A 22314-nucleotide genomic window follows, 5' to 3' on the forward strand; every position below is an offset into this window, starting at 1 on the left:
GTTGTGGTGCACAGGCTTAGTTGCTCTGTGGCATGTGGGATCTTCCCGGACCAGGGCTCAAACCCGTGTCTCCTGCATTGGCAGGCGGATTCTTAGCCACTGTGCCACCAGGGAAGCCCCTCCACCTCTGCTTTCGAGATGCATGAAGAGAAAGGAACTTCAGTTCAAAGACCTGAGAATTAGAGAACTGTGGGGTAGACTGCTGCCTGTTTTCCTGCTGTTTCTAAAAGCAAAAATCAAACAAACAAACAAAAAAAAACAAAGCATTTCAGAGTGAAGTGCTTTTATAAACCTATTAAAATGATAAGTGACTAGGCCATGGAAATGATGAATAAATGCTTGACCTCTAGGTTCCTGATAGGTGAGATGCCAGGAATGGGAGGGCGTTTTCAAATGGTTCTCCAGTTACTTTTTGTTCAAAGGGACTTTTCTTCCTTGAATAAATGGAATTTTTAATAGAAGCCTGTGGGCCTTTCAGTTGCCGGCTTGCAATGGAACATTTGTCTTCGTCTTTTTAAGTGATCCTGTGAGAGTAGCTAGGGAGACTCAAATCTACAGTTCTCTTGAGTGATTAGTATGCCTTTTGTGACTCCTTTGGATTTAGTGCTATAGTTGTTGGAGTTTTTTGTTGTTGTTTTTTTAAGTCATGGGAGTTCAGATGCCCTTTTGCCTTCGGGATTCTAAGGTTTGGGGTGGGATCTTTGTAACATGTTGGAGCATGGGGTTTTAGAAGTTACAGAAGAAGAAAAGACTTAGAATTTGATTTTTGTGCCTAACACACATATGAATGAGTGAGACCCACAAAACTGCTGTTCCTGTCTTTCCTGAACTATTCCATGCATACTTGAAGACTTAGATCTTTTTGAGGGTATGTCATTTAAATTCGCTTTTGCTATAGCAGTCTTTTCTTTATGGTCTGTGGTTTAAAGATTCGTGTTCATAGCCAACAAAATCTATTTATATCTCCTTTTCTGACTTGAATTTATTATTGTTTAACAAAAACCTTGTAAGACCTAATTTATGTCTTATTAAAGGCAACGTCTTTTCCATTAGTTGTGGAACAAGCAGGAACAGGGACCTTTGTCTGACTCAGCTTGACTACAAACTACCCTCCCAGAAGTGAGAATCATTAAAATGTTCAAGCCAGCCTCTCAAATCTTTTCGAAGTAAGTTTTGCATTTTTACCTCTCCTTAACTTTCCATGGCAGGAACCTTCAGCCTGTGGTGTCATCCCAAGTTTGAGGATCGCTGTCAATCAGTGGTGGAGTTCATTAAGAGAGCCATCATGCACTCCAAGAATGGGAAGTTTCTTTATTTCTTGAGATCCAGGGTTCCAGGTAAGGCTATAGTTACATTAATTATTTAACTGGCTTGGGTATGAACCAGTGTAGGATCTCTACCCCCACCCCTGCACACCCCCCCAAAAAAAAAACCAAAACCAAAAACACTTACTTGAAGCTTTTTTACCTGAAGCTTTTCTTCCTGGCTCTTGTAGCAACCACTCTTCCTAGAGCCCAGTGGCTAATCTCCTGCCCTTGTATTGAGAAGGAATTGATCCCTCAACATATTGAGAAGGAATCTTTGCTTCTTTGATCACATGAATGAAAAAACTGATCCCACCACTGATGTCCAGGAGTCATGTGAATATTTAACTTGCAGAGGTATCTCGTTGTCCCTGATCCAGGCATCTCACACTTACATGTGAAACAGAGAGCTCTTAGGTCATTTCCTTGGGGAACAGGGAAAGTAAAAGAGTATTCACTAGAAATGGTGAGTGTCAAGGAGGCTGAATTTAATAGCGGTCTGCTCTAGATTTTGTCCATTTGTACGAAACTTTCAAAGAGTAGATACTTTTTATTTATTTATTTATTTATTTACGGCTGCATTGGGTCTTCGTTGCTGCGTGCGGGCTTTTCTCTAGTTGCGGTGAGCGGGGGCTACTCTTCGTTGTGGTGCGCAGGCTTCTCATTGCGGTGTCTTCTCTTGTTGTGGAGCACGGGCTCTAGGCGCAAGGGCTTCCGTAGTTGTGGCATGCGGGCTCAGTAGTCGTGGCTTGCGGCCTGTAGAGCACAGGCTCAGTAGTTGTGGCTCTCGGGCTTAGTTACTCCACGGCATGTGGGATATTCCCGGACCAGGGCTCGAACCCGTGTTCCCTGCATTGGCAGGTGGATTCTTAACCATTGCGCCACCAGGGAAGTCCAAAGAGTAGATACTTTTTGTTGTGTCCTGTAGCCCTACCAGTATTGAATACAGAGACTAGTCTCCGTTTGGGAGCACTGGGCAGTTCCCATCCTTGCTGGTGTGGTTATGTAGTCTTTCTGCCCAAGTAGGGAGGTAGCTATATAATCTCTATTGAAGGTGGGGAGAAGGGATGGTTTGCAGGAATCTGCTTTTATAGTGTTGGAAAAAAGTAAAATGGCAAGCACATTAACTGAAGAATTTGTAAGATACAAACAGAACTTAAAATGAGAACTTCATGCTTTGCCATTGAATCAAATTAAGATTCTTAAACAAACTGGGTGCCAAGAAATTGCTCTAAAAAGAAGTTACAGGGAAGCCTCCAGCGGAACATCAGTAACAGGATTGAACCAGGTTACAGGAGTGTGTTTTATAATCTTGGTGATTTCAATAAGGCACGACAGGGTGCGAACTGTATTAATTCTCACTTCATTTAGTATTTGCCTCAGTGCTGTCAAGACAGTTGGGTCTCGTGCAGTTGACTTGGTTAAAAGGAAAATGTTAGAATCCTTTCTTACAGGAACTGACTCTGCTTAGCAGTCTTTAGAGTTTGTGGCTTTTGGGGGTATTTATTTAACAAACAAACATTTATTTTTTAAACTCAGTATCAAAAATAAGCCACTTTGCTACCCTCAGAGAGCTCTTAGCTTAAAAAAGGGGACAGGTAGGAAGATAAAGGCAAGAGCACATGTTAAAGTCAATACAAGACATGACAGTGATTGACAAGGACGGGTGGGTAATGAGCCCTGTTTGTGGGTGAAGCAGGGAAATCCTCTCAGAGGATTCTGAAGTCTGGAGCATGTATCTACTTGCAGAGTATTGAGAGACTTCATGGAATCTTGGACTCCTCACGTATAGCACGTTTCATTCCACAAATGTGCCCTGTCTGCAGAAATTTTAAGTAAGATTTTTAACATTGTTAAGGGTTAGAGCTTGCAGTGATTGCTACTATTTATTGAGTGCCTATCATGTGCCAGGTACTTTGTCAGGTTCTTTATTTCAGTAGCTCTAATTTCTTGCAACAGCCCTAAAGTTAGCTAATAGATTGGTCTACTTAAAAAAAAAAGATTATTTTCATTTTGTCAGTGAGGAAACTTAAGGGTGAGGCCCCAAAATGAAGAAGATGTGGCACACATATACAATGGAATATTACTCAGCCATAAAAAGAAACAAAATTGAGTTATTTGTAGTGAGGTGGATGGACCTAGAGCCTGTCATACAGAGTGAAGTAAGTCAGAAAGAGAAAAACAAATACCGTATGCTAACACATATATATGTACTCTAAAAAAAAAAAAAAAAATGGTACTGATGAACCTAGTTGCAGGGCAGGAATAAAGACATAGACATAGAGAATGGACTTGAGGACACGGTGGGAAGGGAAAGCTGGGGCATCAACATATATACGCTACCAAATGTAAAATTAGGTAGCTAGTGGGAAGCAGCAGCATAGCGCAGGGAGATCAGCTCGGTGCTTTGCGATGACCTAGAGGGGTGGGATAGGGAGGATGGGAGGGAGGCTCAAGAGGGAGGGGATATGGGGACACGTGTATGCATATGGCTGATTCACTTTGGTGTACAACAGAAACTAATGCAGTATTGTGCAGCAGTTATACCCCAATAAAGATCTATTAAGAAAAAAAAGATTAGAATTAAATCAGACTTCTTTTCAGAAACCATGCAAGAAATAAAAGAGTGGATTGAAATATTTAACGTTTTGAAACAAAAAACCACTCTCCTAGAATTTTGTATCAAGCGAAATTATCTTCTAAAAATAAAGGAGGAATAAAGACTTTCTCAGAAGAAAAAAAAGTGAAGCCACTTACTCTAAAGGTTACTCAGTGCTGAAGCCAGGATTCAAACTGAGGCTGAACTAACTCCAAATCTTGTGCTTTATTTCCCACCCTTTGTTATGGGAAAAAAATAGCAGTAAGCCAATTGCAGGTTGAGTTTGCTGGGATTTGTGGAGAGGACATAAAGAAGTCAGAATTGTGTTTATTAGTGGAGATTGTCTTTCTAGGACCTGTGAGGAATGCTACAGGTAGGATATCCATTTGCACTTAAAATTGTAATCAAGTTGACAAGGCAAAGCGAATTAGTATTTACCCCTAGACGTAAGTGACCTCTCTTTGAAGGATTGGGACAAAGAAGGCAAGGCCAGTGTTCTCCTTTACCATTGTTTGCTGCCTTCCTTTGCTTATCACAGAGGTCTAGGCATTCTGTGAGGCTGACTTTATTAGGGGGGAGGATTCCCGTGAGGAAGTGGTAGTCATTAGAATGTAGGTTGAGCTCTGTCAGCCTGCACCAGGGATTATAACACGGTGGATTCTAAAAGGAGCCCTTTTGTTTAGACTTTGGGATGATGATAGCTGAATGCCTGCAAGGGGCTAGTATTATTTCATTTAACCCCTACAAAATCCCTTGAAGGGATGTTACAGTCTCCCTTTTTTTAAAAAAAAAAAAATACAGATTAAGAAACTGATGTGCAGTGAGTTGCAGAGTCAGGATGCAAAGTCACGTTTTTCTGGCTCAAATCTAGAGCTGGATGCAGTCGCAGCACATCCAGACTGTTGTAAAAGGATGTCAGGGATTATGGGAATTTTAAAGCTGGGACTAATGGGAAAGTTCTGGATGGTGGCAAGTAAGGAGCAGAAGGAATTTAATAAGTGGAATAATTCGCATCTGGGGGAGGAATCGTTGGTAAAAATGATGGCACCTGAGCTTGGTTTGCCCCTTACCTCTTCTCATGGCAGTGCTGGAGCATGGTCATGGTAAATCTGAGGTTGCTGATTACATCTCAGTCTGGTCCATTTCACAGTTGTAAACTAAACCCTTAACACCAAGCAGCAATCTCAGAAAGAGAATGTGATTGGATTAGTACAAAACTTCTGTTGCTGTGAGAGCCAGAACTCAAAGTGAATGTGTCCTTCTTAGTTGGGAGAATCTCCATCATCTGTGAAGTGCCTAAAGAGAAAACACTTTTTGTTTTTTTAATCACACTTTGAATTGGATAACTCTAAGGATATTGGTCGCTTCCTCTTTTGTAACCATCATTAAGGCCATGATTACTTGTTTAGGGCTATGTCTTCCTTGTATCCTAGGATTTCTCAATTCAGCCCTATTGACAAGTTTGGGGCTGGATAATTCTGGCCTTCAGGAAACAGTTTGTTGTGGGAGGAAGACCTGGGTGTTTGGGTGCTCAGACCTGAAAGAAGTTTGTCACTCCTAACCTGCTCCTTTTTGGGGGAAGAGAAAATAGCCAAGTGGCTGGAAACTGGATTTGTGCCCAGGACCCTGGCATGAGGACCAGAGGAACGTTCTTGATGATCACTCTTCTACCTTGTCTTTCACTTTCGCTGCACTGGTGTCTTATGTTGGATTTATTTCCATTTCTGACCTCATCTGTTAACAAGCTCTGGATGTGAGAGCTTCAATCATTTGCTGTGTTTGGGGGCAAACAGTAAATGGTCAGTTTGACACCAGGGAATATCAGAGAATTAACAGGTTTCAAATTGCTATTTGTGAACTTAAGGCTAAAAGTAACACAATTAAATAGGCAAGTATATATGGTCATTAAAATTCAAGTAGGCAAACAATCAGATAATTGTATGCTACTTATCATCCTGACCTCTTTAAGCACAAGTCCTATAGTCCTTCTTTGGGAATAAATAATTGGGTGCATAAATTACTTTTATCTCTGAAACGTCATGTTGAGTTTAGCAATATTACAACCAACCCCCCAGGAAGCTTTCCGTTTGTCATAGTTTAATTTACTAAAGACTATTTTTAAAACATGAGAGAAAGGGTAAAATTCAAAGAGGAATTTGAACCCCAATCATTTTAAAACCATTTGAGTTTAAATATATTCAAGAGAAAAATCCATGTGTGAATTTTTTTTTTTTTAATGGTGTGTGTGGGTGGAGGAGGGCTACAGTGCTTCAAAATATAAGCCTTAGATTTGAAGGGATGGGGGTGAGAAGTCAAGGACTAAGAGAGGCTGGTCCTGAATCAAGGAACTGTGACTGGACAGCCCCCCGTCAGACAGTCAGAGGCGCAGGCACTCTGGGGAGACTCCTGGAGGACCCTCCTTTGAGGTTCCCTGGGCTAAACTCTTCCTCAGAGAGACCAGGTGTTCAAGGAAGGCCAGCTTTGTTGGTTCTGTGCTGTGAGCACATTCTCTAAGCTCAATAGGCCTCAGTTTCTTCATTGTAAAATGCGGATAATAGTGCTATCTGTCTGAATATGGCTTTGAAGACTAAATGAGTTAAATGATTTTAAGATAAGCTTACTTGTTTAGCATAACATGTATTTCAATTTTTTTTAGAAAGTCAGTTGTTAACGACCATGAAAGGGCTTTGGGAGGCAATCTGCAAGCTTTAATTTTTTCTTCTCATGCCTTCAAACAAAATTTAAAAACTGTTTGAAATTAAACTCCAAAAATACTAGGTATTTTATTTCCCAACAAGTTGTCTACAGAATTTCTTTTGATATGGCAATGGCTGAGAAAAGAATTCTTTCAAAGGTTTTGCAACTCAGATTCTTTCTGAGAGCACTTTTCTTGTTTACTTTCCATAGCCCCTTTGTTTATTGAAACCAGGGTATTCTTTGTTCCCCTGAATCTGTTTCAGTGTCCCTGACATTCTGGGTGTCTCCATTCTGTGGTGTTGACCCCTGGGGGGTTGGAATTTCCCAGCACAGAGTCTGCTGATATTGCTATGAAACGTAAGAGTGTGGGGCTCCCATCAGCCGTGGCTGGCATTAGTCAGCAGGCACTTGTGCGCAGAGTAGTACCAATTCCAGCTTGCCCAAGCTACTGTAGTTGCTTTTCTTTTAAAAGCATCATCCTCTTTTTCTGTTCCTGTACCCAACCTAAAATTTCAGAAGCAAGGAGGGTGGTTGGTGGGGGTGGAGGGTTGGTGGGGAGTAAGAGGTAGCTAAACCTGACTGTCCCGGCTTGTAGTAAATGGCAGGAGTGACAGGCTTATAAAATTTGATCCTAGCTGTTGCCTTCTGCTTACCAGCCTCTCAGGTGGAATTTGGTGGGGACCCCTCTGAACAGCCTTTCTGAGTCCTCACCTTCAGGGTACTCTAGATGCTAAACAAGTGTCTCCCATTCCCAATAGGGATACCTTTGATTCTTGCCCTTCACCGAGAGCCTTGGGCCTGGGATTGACCACTTGGCTCCGAGCAAAGTCTGTAACTCGGCATTTTTCATTGAACTGTTCTGAAGAGCAAGGCTCTTAGCTGTTAAGAGTGAAGCTGGGGAGGCCTGCAGCAGGGGAGCATAGATTCCCTTGAGTATGAAATACGGTAGTGGTGGTATGGAAATCAGCAGTCCTTTGTGGAGGGGAGCTTTTGCACAGAACACATAGATGAACTGTAAAGAAGCCCCATTTCCCTTCCCTGGATTCTCTTTATAAGGAAAATTATAGTTAGCTGTATAGTGTCATCTGAATATTTCTCTCGGTTTTCGTTCTTGAAGGACTGCCACCAACTCCAGTCCAGCTGCTCTATCCGGTGTCCCGATTCAGCAATGTCAAATCCCTCCAGCACCTCTGCCGATTCCGAATCCGACAGCTCGTCCGGATAGATCACATCCCGGATCTCCCACTGCCTAAGTACAATGGGGTCTTTAGAGGTGGGGCAGGAGTGGAGGGTTAGTTACAGTGTTAGTGAGGCCTGCAAGCTGAGTGTACAGGCAGAGCCTGGCAACTCACAGGCGTTGTCCTTTCACTTCTCCTATGTCTTAGCACCTAACCTAGAAATGTCACATTACAGCCAGGAAGGAGGAAGGTGTATGTGTGTGTTGGCTTCCCTTCTGCAGACTCTGTGAAGGGTAGAGTGGAGGTGGTAAGAGGGAGGGAGACAGAACTATAATAAGTGAGAAAGTGAGAATTTTGTCAGGGCAACAAAGAGTCTTTGGTGTTGTCTCAACCATACAGGGATTGAAAAGAAGGGAGGGTTGAATAAAGGTGGTCTTTCTTTTCTAAGCTATGTATAACATTTTGTGTGTATCCCTCTTGTGTTATTCGTAGGCCTCTGATCTCTTATATCCGAAAGTTCTACTACTATGATCCTCAGGAAGAGGTATACCTGTCTCTAAAGGAAGCGCAGCTCATTTCCAAACAGAAGCAAGAGGTGTTGGAACCCTCCACGTAGCGAGGGGCCCCATGCTGGTCACCACCAAGGGTATGCCACCACTCTGCCTCACTGTCCAACCTCGTCTCTCCTGGGCGGTTATCATGCACTGGGCTTCGTCCCCCTTCCTCTCACCCCATGCATATACCCTGATCCAGGCATCTGTCCAGAGAGTCGCCACATTTGATCATGGAGTCCCAGGGAGGCACATACCCCAACTGGGAGAAGAGCAGATAGACACAAGAGGCTTAAAGAGTATTTGCCAAGCAACAAGCGAGTTAATCACTGAATATATATAAAGAAAACACACAAGTGCAGCTAAGTGTGCAGCCTTCTCTCCTACTTTGGCTGATCGCCCTGATATTGCACAAATGACATATAAAGCAGGAAAGCAAAGGGGAAGAAAACTTCATCAAATGGAATGCAAAATGCCCTTAATTGTAATAGGCATGCACTTCAGTGAGAGTTCCACTCTGTCCCACGGCTTGGAATATGGGGATGAGGAAAAAACAGCTCGCTCTTCTATTTAGAATTCCATCTGGGCCACTGAAAAGTAAATTGTTGAAAAGAATAAATGAATTAACTAAGGAATTCATTTATCTAAGAGGCTCTTCTCCCATTGCTACACTGAGTATTCATTTATTTTCCCATAAAATATCTTGGAATACTGGTTTGCACATATGAATTCTAATTAGTCTTCTTGGGAATTCCCTGGTGGTCTGGTGGTTAGGACTCCACGCTTTCAGTGCCGAGGGTGTGGGTTCGATTTCTTGTCAGGGAACTAAGATCCCACATGCCTCAGGGCTTGGCCAAAAAAAAAAAAAAAGTCTTCTTAAATTGCACTAATGTGAACATTGAAAGGTAGAGGGGAGTAGGGAACAAAATTGCCAGAGAATGGTGATTTTGGTAGTGTGGGTTATGTGCAAGATCTCACATTCTACTGATCTACTGCTGGGATGCAGAGACCACCCCCAACCCCTTTTACTGAGGAGTGTCCTTTTTAAAAAAAAAAAAAAAAAAAAAAATTAATTAATTAATTAATTAATTTGGCTGTGTTAGGTCTTAGTTGTGGCACGCAAGATCTTTCGTTGCGGCGCTCGGGCTTCTCTCTAGTTGTGGTGCATGGGCTTCTCTCTAATTGCAGCGCGCCGGCTCTCTAGTTGTGGTGCACAGGCTTAGTTTCCCCGTGGCATGTGGGATCTTAGTTCCCCGACCAGGGATCGAACCCGCGTCCCCTGCATTGGAAGGTAGATTCTTAACCACTGGATCATCAGGGAAGTCCCGAGTGTCCTTTTTTTTAAAAAATTTATTTATTTTATTTATTTATTTTTGGCTGTGTTGGGTCTTTGTTGCTGTGCGCGGGCTTTCTCTAGTTGTGGCAAGCGGGGGCTACTCTTCGTTGCGGTGCACAGGCTTCTCATTGTTGTGGCTTCTCTTGTTGCGGAGCACGGGCTCTAGGCACGTGGGCTTCAGTAGCTGCGGCATGCAGGCTCAGTAGTTGTGGCTCATGCACTCTAGATCGCAGGCTCAGTAGTTGTGGTGCACGGGCTTAGTTGCTCCGCGTCATGTGGGATCTTCCCGGACCAGCGCTTGAACCCGTGTCCCCTGCATTGGCAGGCGGATTCTTAACCACCGCGCCACCAGCGAAACCCATGAGTGTCCTTTTTAAGCACTGAATTCTTCTGCTTCTCTTCTAACCTCCTCTGTTCCCAATCCCATCCCCCATACAAAACAAACTAAGGGGAATAACCCACAGGAGTGACAGCCTTAGAGTCAAAAGGGGGCTTTAATTCTCCCCACCTTCTCAGTTCTCTTCATAATGGGAGAAAATGACAACTGGTGTTTTTGTCCTGTGGGTTTTTTTGTGGCTCAGGTGAACCCAGCTGTGTGTCTCCTCTTGGCTCTGGTAGTCCCTGATCCTGTGCTACTGCGGGGGAGAGCATGTGAGCCAGGTTTAGCAAGGGGAGAAGGAATGAAGAAGAGAGATCAAGGAATGGTATCTCCAGGAGGCTGCGGAGTTTTAACTTAAAGGATCCTGGGCTGGATGTACAGTTTCTTTGTCATGTCTTCAGTTACAGGCATACCTTGGAGATACCTTGGGTTCATTTCCAGACCACTGCAAGAGAGCAAATATCACAATAAAGCAAGTCACATGATTTTTTTGGTTTCCCAGAGCATATAAGTTTTATCTATACTATACTGTAGTCTGTTAAGTGTGCACTAGCATTATGTCTAAAAAAATCTACATAACTTAATTTAAAAATATTTTATTGCTAAAAAATGCTAACTATCATCTGATGATGTGGGATTGCCACAAACCTTCAATTTGTAAAAACGCAGTATCTGTGAAGTGCAGTGAAGCGAAACAAGTTAAACGGGGTGCGCCTGTATCGGCGAGCTCTGTGCCCTTGGAAGTGTCTCCTAAAACATCTTAGTGCTCTAACGTCTAGGAGGGTTTCTCTGCTTGGTGGCTTTGCAGTGATTAGGGTGGGGAACTAGGGGGACCCACCTACCCAACTGCGCTGTTGAGGAGTAATTGGGACCCTTCAGTTAGAGCACAGTTTCTGTGGGTGCTGTGCCTTAGGAGGGGCCCCCACAAACACAGGCACATTCAGAGAAAGGTTCAGGATGGTGGGGGACTCCACACTTCATCATGTGGGGAATAAATGATTATCATGGACCAGAGAAGTTTTAGGGTACGAGGGGCTTGGTGGCCAAAAGAAGTATTTGATGGATTTTCCTAAGGAAGTGTGATTAAACTTATTCTGTGTGGTTCCAGGGGGCAGGAGAAGGCCCACAGTATAAGTTTTAAACAGATTTCAGTCCAACTTTAGAAGAAGCTTTTTAACAGATCCAAATATGGAATGGTTTTCCACAGGAGTTAGTGAGTTCCCCATCATTTGTTTATTCATTCAGCAGACATCTATAAAGTAGCCAGTGTGAATTGGGAAGAGGGTGCTGAGCAAGATAATCAAAGGCCCTGTGCTCACAGAGCTGCAGTTCTTGTAGGGAGAGACAGACAGCGACATGTAAGTAAGTGAATAGGTTAATTTCAGTTGACTGTACATGTTATGAGGAAAATAAAACTGGGTGAAGTTTAGTGGTTAATGGTAGCGTACTACTCAATTTGAATGATCAGGGAAGGCTCCTGTGAGGACGTGACATTTCAGCTGAGATTTGAATATCAAGGAGTTAACCGTGAGAGGATCTTGGAAGCTGGCATTCTAGGCAGGGGATCCTATAAATACAAAGGCCCTGATACGATCAGGTATAGGCTGGGGCTAGCCATTTGCCGCGAGTGTGGGGGGCAGTCATGTATCGGCAAAGGATTGCACTGAACTCCCGGGGCCTCTTTTTGCTGTGACACTGGGATTGTTGCTTGTAGCAAAGAATAAGCATCATGCTGTACTTGCTCCTAGGACCCCTTGAAAAAGGGAAGTAACACTTCCCAAGGGAAAGGCCTTTCAGGTGTGAAATTCGGCCATTGTGATTTCTTGTTGGTCAGGCTGGTTTTAATTTCAGAGTTCCGAGTGGGCCACTTGGTCTGTGTGTGCTCTTACCTGGAGAATTTTTTGCCAGGGTACTTGGAGTTAGGGCACAGTTAGGGTAACAGCTGGAACAGTGCCCTTCTTAAATCAGAAGGTAGAAGCTGCACTGGCCTTTGTGATTATATGTCAGCCCTCTTCAATAGCCAGAAGCCACAGGGCCTACAGCTATTTCTAGCTTGGCTCACCAGGGGTTACTCCAGGGACTCAGTTCTTTTTTCAGTGCCTAGAGCAGGTGGGCCTTAGGGAAGAAGTTGGGGGAAAAGTGTGTGGAAATTGAAGGGGAACGGGAAAGAGAGAAGGGAGGCAGTGTGTAGGACATCTTTATTAGTCATTTTAGGACCTTTTTTTGGCGACCAGGTTGTAGGCTGCTCAGGTCCCCGTGACAAAGGCCACTGCTGCATCCCCAGCCAGCTGCAGTGTTTGTGGAAGCACTTGGCTCTCCAGGCCCCGTTCTCCCTTTGAGCTGTACTTCTCCACCTCCAGAGGCTGTTCTTTCACTCTATTTTGGTTCCACTCTATTGAGCCACTCTAATTATTCCCCTTTTTTACCTAGGCATTTGGTTGCCAAGCTCCAGTTTCGAAGAACCAAATGAAGCTACCATGAAAAGGGGAGTGAAGAAAACAAGAGGAATAGGAAGGGTTGGGATCCTCTGTGCAAAGACTTTGGTTCCCCTCGCCGCCCTGGGGCTTGGATGAAGCACATGACCAGACTCTCTGAGTGGGGCTCCACCTTGTCACATCCAGCCCTGTGCTACTGGAACTGGATGAACTCCTTGGAAAACTGGAAGAAGTCTCAACACTGTTCCTTTTTCAGAAGTTTTGTTCTGGATATTTGCATTTCTCAGTATGGAAAACTCACCCTAAAGGCAGCTGGGGTTTGTGTGCATTGGATTGGAAGTGGTGCCAAGGGTGAGCATATCCAAAGGAGAGGTGGGGAGGAGAGGGCATTGCCAGTGAGGGTCATTCAGGTGGTGCCAAAGGCAGAATTCGAGTCTCCACCATTGACCTTGAAGAAGGGAAAAGAAGGAGTCAGAAGTGCAAATCAAGTCGGGAGTTTCTGAGGGCTGAGAATCTGCTTCTCTGTAGGCATGGGTAGCTTCAGCAGGAGCAGGGAAGAGAGGAGGGCGGGTGGTCTCGAATAGATGATGACTGGACAGAACTGGCACATAGCTCTGCTGGGGGAAGTAGTGACTCCTCGCATACTTTGCTTTTAAGGTTTAGGAACCTGATATCAGAATCACCTCTCATAGCAGCTGTGTTGGTTTTGTTTTACTGAATTCCTAAATTCTGTGACCTCAAGTTACCCCTGTTCTTCCTCTACCCTCAACCCATTCCCTCGAGATAACTGTACCGTTCACTCTGGTCATGGTAACATCATTCCTATTGCTTCCACCGTCTGTCGAGGCAATAGTTTTTCTCATCACCTGAACAGTTCAGAGCTCCAATCCCGGCCTGCTGAAGTTAATGGAGCGTGCTTCCAGATTCTTAATGGCAAACCATACCCATGACTTAGTCAGTGTTCCTTACCTCCACATGTCTGTCAGCTAGTGAGAGGGAATGTGGAGGAAGGTGAGAAATGAAGCTATTGTGCTCTTCCTAGAGAAAGCTCCCTAGTGTCTCAGCCTTAATGGCATGTCTGAGACCAATGAGGAGGGAGGAGAGCATTACAGCTCATGTTCTTAGGTTTGTCTGGAGCAGGAGGTAGCGAGGGCTTCTTTATTTTCCTGAGTTCTTTCTGGCAACCCAAACATTTTCCTGAGTTAGATCCTGTTTGCCCTCCTTTCATTGGGAAGTCTGTCAGATACTGATTTGAGAGTTGCCTGTTTTCCAGATGGAAGTGGAGGAAGAGGGAGAAAAACTCCAGTGATTTTCTGAACTTGGCCATTGTCAAATCATATAACATTATGAGTTTGCTTTTCTATAGAGTTACTCTGAGGAGAGGTTTGCTATTAAGATGTGAAAATTGAGCTGTTTGATCTTTATTACTCTTTTGCAGTAAGTATTCCAACAGACTGCCTCTTCTGGTTCCCCTATGCTTATATCTGCCTCATCGCATGAGATAAATAATATTGTCAGGTTGTGGTTTCCTGATCGTTTGGGGTGAGGCCCCAGTGTCTTGTAATTTATAGGACTGCCTCATCTGGGAGAATTGGCCTTCTGCCTTAACGTCCTGCGTGGAATGACCATTCTTCCTCCTTATAGCTGAATAGGGAGGAAACTTGCATTGTTACCTGGCTGTGAAGAGGTGGCCCACAAAATGAGCTTTGTAGCGTAAACACAGCCCACCCACCTTTGATTTGTCGTGTGGTATCTCTTCTCTCTTTGGCTGCCGTGGTAGTATTACCAACCAGTTAAGGTTGTGATCACGGGAATTGGCTTAACCTATGGGTCTTGCCTCTTGAAGGTACAACTTAACTTGCCACCTTGCAGAAAGTGCCACCCAACTGTAGAGCCTGCTGTCTGGAATCCATTGAGATCCTCGAGTGGCTGTTGTGCGGCTACGTGGGATCATTTTTCTTTTTTTTTTTTAACTACTTTTTAGTGTTCATTTGCCTGATTCTGGGCTAGCTGCTGTGGAAAACACAGGAGGCGGAAGACATATTATCTGGCCTAAGGGAGCTTTTAGGTGGCTGCCACACACGAAGCATTTGGAGAATGGCTCAGCATGGCAGAGAGAATCAAGGGCTGTCTTGAAAGAAATTCAGAGTGGGTAAGATCAGTGTAGATCAGATGGTCTAGGAAAGCTCTGGTGCTGTGAGACTTTGGTTTTAGGTTGAGGGCAGGGCAGTGAGATGAGAAACAAGAACAGGAGCACAGAAGCAGAAATCTGCAGGGTGTGTACTGAACAGTGCACAGTCCCAAGTTAGAGCAGTGGCATCAAAGAATCCTTTTTCTGTGCTGTGGTCTAGACCGAAACTTCTAGTCATCAGGCAGGTCTGAATGCTGAGGGGTTATGATGGCGAGGTGGAGCCCAAAGCCAGAAGTCAGCCAGGTTCCTGCCTGTGGCCAGGGACCTCACTGCTCTCAGCACAGCCTGGGTGAGGAAGGCAGAGCCCCTGGACCCCTTGTGGTACCAGGGGTTTCCAGTGGAGAATCCATACTCTCAGGTACAAAACCAAACCAGCTGAGGAGGCATGACCCACCCTCACCACCATTCTTTCTCCTCCCGGGAAGGGTAGTGTTTACTGTGCCCGTGATCTGTCTGTGCATTAGTCACAGCCCAGGCCGTAGCCTGGTCTGTCCTCAGTAGAGTGGGCTATAAGACAGAGTTGTGCAGGAGGAAACAGGCTTCATCAGGAGCTGAGGAGAGGAAGGGCACCAGCCTGGTTAGAGTAAACAGGGAGGGGCAGGGGCAGCTGGCCTTCTCAGCAGCTCCCTTCACCTCTCCTGCCTGCGGCCCCTGCCCCCCTGCCCCCCTGCCCCCCTGCCAATTCTGTGTAGTGCTAACTGAAATGCAGTCTACAGAGGGAACTCAGTGCTTTTTGGTCATTGTATTTTCAAGTCACAAACTGGAAAAGGTTCTCACTTCCAGGGACCCGTCATCATCGGTGTCTTAAGTTGTGGATGGGTGATGTCAATACCCTCAGGCCCTGCCTGTGTAACCCTCGCTTGTTTATGACTGATCTACTGTAACCTTCCTCAGGACAGGCGTGAACCACTGTGAGTTAGTGACAGCTACTGCTACAACTTGCTATTACTTGAAATTCGTGTGCTGTGGTTGCAGGGCGTAAGGCGGTGGGGGCTCTGCTGTGGGGACTAGATAAATGGGTGACGACTAGGAGTTTGGGGCAGTTGGCGATGACCTTGGCCTGGTTGCCTGCCTGTGCCTAGGTGCAGTGAGTGTGACACCCTGGAAGGCCAGCCCTGGGCGGCAGCACCCAGCCTCCTGAGGGGGGAGGTGTGGTGGGGAGCTTGCTGCCGTGGTTTCTCCTCCTCCTCCTCCTTTCCTCCTTGTCACCGGGGCTGATTACGCAGGCCCCTTATTAAGGTTGGGAGAGGTGTGGAGAGCGCGGCAACCCCCCAACGGTGCACATCCAGGAAGCACTGGCAAGGCGGAGGGTGGTTAGTGTTCTCAGATCCGGGGTGAGAGACTGGAGGAAAGCCAGGTGCCCCGGGTGCCAGCCATTTCAGCCCTCACCCCGGGCCCTGGAAGACTGGAAGAGCACAGCCTGCTTGAAGCCCTTGGCCCTGGCAGGAAATGGGGATAGGAGAAACTTGTCCTCTAGGTTAGATTCCCCCCCGCCCTGCTGCCTCTCCCTTGGCTTTGAGCCCTGAAGTTGGAGGCCTAGGCACTGGCATATATAGCTCTGTGGCTGCTGGAAGGAGGTCTGAAAGTCATTGTGTGTGTGTGTGTGTGTGTGTGTGTGTGTGTGTGTGTGTTTTCATTTGCAGAAGTTTTGCCACCAGTGGGGGTGTTGAGAGCATCTCCACTGGGGGGAGACCTGCCGTTCGTTGTCCACTTTTAAGAGAATGACGTGCCCCCTGTCCCTAAGGGAGGAGCTTTTGAGTTAGACATTTTCCCTATGGGAATCCACTTGGTTTGGTTCATGGGAAAGGGGGAAATGGATAAATGATTTTTATCTCTAATTGTCAACACAGCTGTTCTTACACTGAATTTGTGCTATTGCATACATGTAGCCATCTTTCTTTTCACTGCAGCAGTGTTTATCAGTAGTTCAAAATGATTTATTTGCTCCTGGGGAGTAAAACCTTTTTTATTAAAAAAGAAAAAAAAAAAAAAAAAGAAAGAAAGAAAATCGTGACCCCCCTCCCCCCATGATAGCTATAGGATTATTGGGCCACAAAGCTCAAGAAAGCAAAGTCAAGTCTGCCAGTCCCCGTGATCTATCCTCTTTTGACATTGGAGTCTTCATGCTCAGCACAAAACGACAGGAGGCCTTGAAAAGATAGCAAAGCCTTGGGATGTGTGAGATGGGGGTTGGAGCATAGAGACAGAGGCACTGGGGACTCAGATGCTGCAGTTATAAAAGTAGAGTAAGGAATTGTATTTAAATTATTGATTCTCTAATCTGCCAGGGAAAGACCTTTCTTTACATACAGATTCCATATTGTCTTTGTCCTTTTCATGCTTCTTGACCTTCCTGGTAGGTGCCCCCAGTTCTTCCTGTTTCCCATCCTGTCCTCTCTGCCCCTTCTCTCATTCCTTCCCACTCCCATCCACCTCCCAGGAAGCCAGTCCTGCATGCTGAGTCTGTGACATGCCTTCACGCCCATTTCATCTCCTTAGAGGGTACCTGGAATTGCTCCCTCCCCCTCCCACTCCCTCCTCCAAAATGCCGAGAGGGGCAGGCAAAAAGCAGCCAGTCATGGCAGCGGAAGACCTGAATGTCTGCTCGCAGCCGGACTGCGATCTAGTTGCTCTTGGAGATGGAGTGTCAGGTGAACTTAGGACACTCTTGATCAGAATCCAGGAGATCAGAAACCCGCACAGCCCCGCTCCGAGCTTCGTCCTAAGCCCCCTACCCAGCTCAGGTGGAGCAGGAAGGCTGGTCTGACTACTCCATCTCTGGTGCTCCCTTGAACAGGGACCTGCCCCTCACTGTTAGGCCCAGAACCTTTTCCAAGGGACAAGCATAATCCAGGCACCGCTCCGTGGGCAGGCTGCTTGTTGGAAGGCCCGAACTGGTGCTGCCCATGCCACAGCCACTGCTGTATAGTTTTTGGTGGTTTTTAAGAAACTCAATGAAGAAGGGTGTCGTTCTGGGCTCGGGGTGGTTGCCAGTTCTTCGCCAGAAGGGGAACCACATTGCCCCTGCAACCACTTCTGTCCTCTTCGGCCACCCCACCCTCCTCCAAGCCAAAGCGTGGCCTGGCTTTTGTCTTCCCATTTAGTTTTTCTCCTTTCCTCTACCTTTTTGTGCTTAATTTATTAAAATAGTTGCTGTATAATTTATTTTCATAAACTATAAAAAATTACTAAATGGTTAAAATAGACTTGCAGGCCAATCTTAAATGGGGTGGGAGGGTCTGAGGGTGGGCTGGGGAAAGGGAAAGATGTTTTGATATAAACAAAACAAATGCACTTTGGGTGTGTTTTGGTATTTTTCTGGGGATAGATGGGAGGGTGTTGGGATGTCCCTGTAGATTAGTTCCAGAATGGGGTGTCTGTATATACTGTATTCATAGGCATGTTTGACTCTTGTAAAGGGACATTAGTAGCTGCTGCAGGTCCTGTTTGGAAACCCCATGTATAATTCCCGGTTTTTTGTAAGTGTCAGTGCGGGAGACATTTGACTCTTGTGTTTGTATCTCCTTTTTATGATTGCTGTACTGACCCATGTCTTTTTGCGGAAGGGGTGAAAAGAGATTTGAAATAAAAATGTTTAGAAATTCTTTCATGTTATTTGGGTTGTTGTTTTTCAGTCCCTCTCTCATCTCGTATGACTCCTCACACTATCACCACCCACTTAGGGTCAGATGACCCACCTCTGGCAATTGGAGAATCCCTGTGATGTCAGCTAAGCAGAGCACATCCAGAACTGGTCTTGTCGGAATTAGAGATGTTGAAAAATTCCTGAGGCTGATGGCCATTGCTCAGAGCTGCTTTCTCCTTCCCCAGGAAATGCAGGAGACTTCCAGAGAGCTTTCTGGGGCCTTTTTGCTCTACTTTGGGAGAGTTCATATTTTACCATAGTAGTCATTCCTAGTATATACCTAGGCTGGCAGTCAAGGTTTTTCGTAAGTTTGACCTGTGTCCCTCCTGCCTTTCTAGCCCATTCCCTCCTGAGCTGTCCTCTTCGGAGAGGAAAGGACCAGAAATGTTTCTCTGATTGTGTGTACTTGGAGCTGCTCGAATCGTCCCTCTTCACTTTCCCACCCAATCCCTCTCCAAGTTCCCCACTTAGAGGGCCAATGTACCACCTTGGCACATTTTGGAGAATTTGCGGCAGCTTTTCTGCATCCTCAGAGTAGAAAGCATGCTGAGTGCGATGAAACCCTAGTTCTCAGCAGTTGCATTTTCTTAGGACTGATTAGAAGTGCCCCAGGAGGGAGTCTGGGAATCCCCACTTGCCCTATTCAGCTCATTCCCAAGTCACAGGTCCACGTTAGGATGAAACAGTGTCTTGTCAATTCTGATAACCATTCTATGAAGGCATGAACTCCTGATTAAAGTTCTCTTCCCTTTTGGAAGAAGAAATGCTCCAAACCATGCAGTGTGAAGAACATTACAAAGGAAAATGCTTAACTTGGAATCAGCAATTCAAATGCTCTAATGTCCCGTTTGGACACAGCTTGTCGATCATAAAGAATCTTTGCCAACACCAAGAGTCAAGAGTGTTAGTAGGCATTTCTTGAAAGCAGAGACATAGGTTTTCATCATTTCAAATCAGCATCATTCATATTAGTGATGACATGTTAGGTTTGTTAGGAAAGAGGTACTAGTCCCCTCTGGCTTGGATGATAAAGCGCACAGAAGAAAAGGCATTCTTTTGGAAACAGGGAGCCCAAAATAAATAAAAAGGTCCCCTCCCACACTCTTCACCCCCAAAACCTGAAACTACCTCCTTCATCTCCTATGTTTCCTGGCTACTTTCAGCTGCCACTTTTCATTCCATCTCACCTCTCAGTGGTGTCTTATCATGCATGTATCTAACTTGAATTCAATTATAAGCACATGACAAATCATAATTGTGCAGGAGATTCCCTCCTCCATTTCATTTGTGTCCCCCGATTGAGGGTGAGATGGGAAAAGTGAATTTTCTGTCTTGGTTCCCTTCCAGTCTCTTAGAGTGCAAGCATCTTGTGCATAAGGATTCTAGCACCTGTTTGTGCCGTGTGGATTGTGAAGACCAACCGTTTTCCTCTGGTGCTCAGCCAAAGGCACAAGAGTTGACTCCAGTTCTGAAGAAGCACTTACTGGGTTATCGTTGATGTCTAATGGAGCCCCTTCCCAAGAGATTCTCAAGAGGAATTTTGACTGCAATTTTATCCTGTGCACGGATCCCCATTTAAGCTGTGACTCATCATGCATCCCTCCTCCATTGCCATGTCCTAGTTTAGGCACTACCCTTTTTCACCTGGACAATTTCAGCAACTTCCCAACTGGCCTTCCTGCTTCCTCTTTCCCCTCTCCAGTCCTTCTAAAAGTCCTTCCAAAATAAAGATGTGCTCAAGTCACTTCCTTAGTTTAAAATCATTGATGACTTTTAACCTAGAGAAGAAAACCTTAACTCCTCAACTTGACGTTCAAGGCCATTTCTCCTTCGCCGGCCACACAGGATGCACTCTGGTCACAAAGCCTGACTCGAAGTCCCCAGATGATGGCATCCCTTCTCCTGCCACTCCACCTTCCCTCGTACTGTCCCGTCTGCCTGGAGGACCCTAACTTCTTACCTTCTTCACCTGCAGAACTGCTCATCCTTCAAGATTTTCCTCCAGGGTCACCTCTGGAATTTTCACCACCCACTCTCAGCCAGACAAATGCTCCTTCCTCTGTTAAAGTAGTTGTTCATGTGTCTGCGGGTTACTCGACTGTAACCTCTGGTCTGTGAGGGACAGAAACTGTGTCCTATTCAGCTCTCTCCCTGCCCCCAGGGCTGGCACAGTTGAGTTGATGTGCCAAGGTGGTGGTGGTGGGGGAAAGATGAGGTCAGCCCCCACCCAGGAGTGCTGCCTTGTTTTCCTAGTCAGCCAGACTCGAACCTGGATTTTCACCTTTTGCACAGCACAACTCGATTGGAGGTATGGGTGGGTTTTTTTAGCAACTAAATGTCAGGATTCTTCAGAATCTTCTTAAGGGATTGGACTTTTCGTGGCTGGAATAAGAGCATGAACTAAGTGACATAGCTGTAACTCAAGATATTCCCGAGGGGGCATGTGGACCGCTTCCTTCTGGTGCCCGTGGCGTCAGAGAGAATGACAGAGAAGAAGCTGCACTTTAGGTGGAAGACGCCACCGATGTAGGGTCAGCAGGCTTTGTCCAGTGACCAGAGGTTGCACTGAACCACCCACTGCCCCCCTGCTGAATTCACACCTAACAGAAACCCTGCATTTAAAGAGCTCAGCTCAGGTGCCCTTCTTCACATGGGCTTCTCATCTCATCCCTGGCTTTCCCCCTTCCCCCTTCTGAGAAACATGGCTTTGTTTCTGGGCCTTTTTTCTGCAGATCATGAGGGGTGATGGGATAGGCAGGAGAATAGGACAGGATAGCTAGGTTTATCCTGGGAGAGAAAAATAAGTGTGAGAAGGTAACAGCTGAGCTTGGGGGGAGTTTGGAAGATTTGGAATGGGACGGGAGAGTCTGGCAACAGCTATCTTAGGTGAGAGATTTGGCAGAGTTAAAGAAGATTTCAAGACGTTTCATTGTGGGACTTCCCTGGCGGTCCAGTGGTTAAGAATCCATGCTTCCAATGCAGGGGGCCTGGGTTTGATCCCTGGTCAGGGAATTAAGATTCCGCATGCCCCACAGCGCGGCCAAAAAACAAAGAAAAAAGGTTTCATTGTGCATTGGGTGTCATCTACTGGTGCCCCTTCCCCACAGCTGCCACCTTTTCCAATGCCCTGATACTGTGAAGAAAACAGCTATAGAGATAGGTATCCTTTTCTTCTGGATATGGGGCTATCTTTGAATGGGACACCATATGTAGAGTGACTGTAGGCCCAGCTTTAGACATGTGAAACTCTTGTTGCACGTGGCGAGTGGGTTCTGTGTCTTGTTTGTTTTCGGCTTGTCTTCCACCCCCTCAACCTAATGGTGTGCCAGCACACAGAGAAATACCCCCCATGAATGTTTGCTGAAAACCATGCAGGAGGTCAAAGACAGCCAGGCCAGAAGTGGAACTGGCAGTGGAGAAAGATCCTCTGGGCTGGAATCACCGTTGGGCCTGAATGGGCGGCAGTCATACTGGAATAGAAATTCACATGGGAAGCGAGGCTGGCAAGGGGAGAACCCAGAAGGCCTTGTGGAGCCTGGAGGTGAGGCAGCAGGGTAGGGTGCAGTGGTTCTCAGTCAGGGTGGGGTTTTTGTGAGCCTGAATCACTTGGGTAGCCTTTTCAAACCTCACACTCACCCCAAGGCTAAGACACCCTCCTAGACTCTCAAGGGGTGGGGGAGGGGAGAGGGGGGTGGTAAGGATGGTGGACAAAACTCAGATGCATCTGACGGGTCCTTCCCCTCCTCCCCATGCCTACATCCACTTGATAACACTCCCAAGCGAGGACCCTGGGTTTGACAGCAATCTATTTATGCTTTCGCTGTCTCTTCTTGAAAAAAGGGAGAGTTTTTTTTAACTTACCTCATGTGTGAGCAGGTGAGATAATGCATGTAAGATGCCTGGAACCTCTTCAGCACTCAATAAACAGCCATGGGCACTAATTATTATCATCATTATTAACACATTTTGAGGAGGACTGAGAGCTTTTTCCCTTCCCA

The 22314-nt window shown here is 45.8% G+C and overlaps 1 protein-coding gene across 3 annotated transcripts in view; it reads left to right on the top strand.

Annotated features, from left to right (window-relative positions):
* Window positions 1-18275, top strand: part of SOCS7 (suppressor of cytokine signaling 7) — a 33270-nt gene extending 14995 nt beyond the window's left edge. For all 3 annotated transcript variants that reach the window (XM_036837244.1, XM_036837245.1, XM_036837246.1), the window contains 4 exons: window positions 1209-1337; window positions 7718-7853; window positions 8271-8424; window positions 12475-18275. In XM_036837244.1, the coding sequence (XP_036693139.1) occupies window positions 1209-1337; window positions 7718-7853; window positions 8271-8394 (389 nt within the window). In that variant the 3' untranslated portion in view covers window positions 8395-8424; window positions 12475-18275. The remainder of the gene's footprint in view (window positions 1-1208; window positions 1338-7717; window positions 7854-8270; window positions 8425-12474) is intronic.
* Window positions 18276-22314: the final 4039 nt, after the last annotated feature.

This window comes from Balaenoptera musculus, chromosome 20, assembly GCF_009873245.2.
Source record: "Balaenoptera musculus isolate JJ_BM4_2016_0621 chromosome 20, mBalMus1.pri.v3, whole genome shotgun sequence".
In the NCBI taxonomy this organism is placed as follows: Eukaryota; Metazoa; Chordata; class Mammalia; order Artiodactyla; family Balaenopteridae; genus Balaenoptera; species Balaenoptera musculus.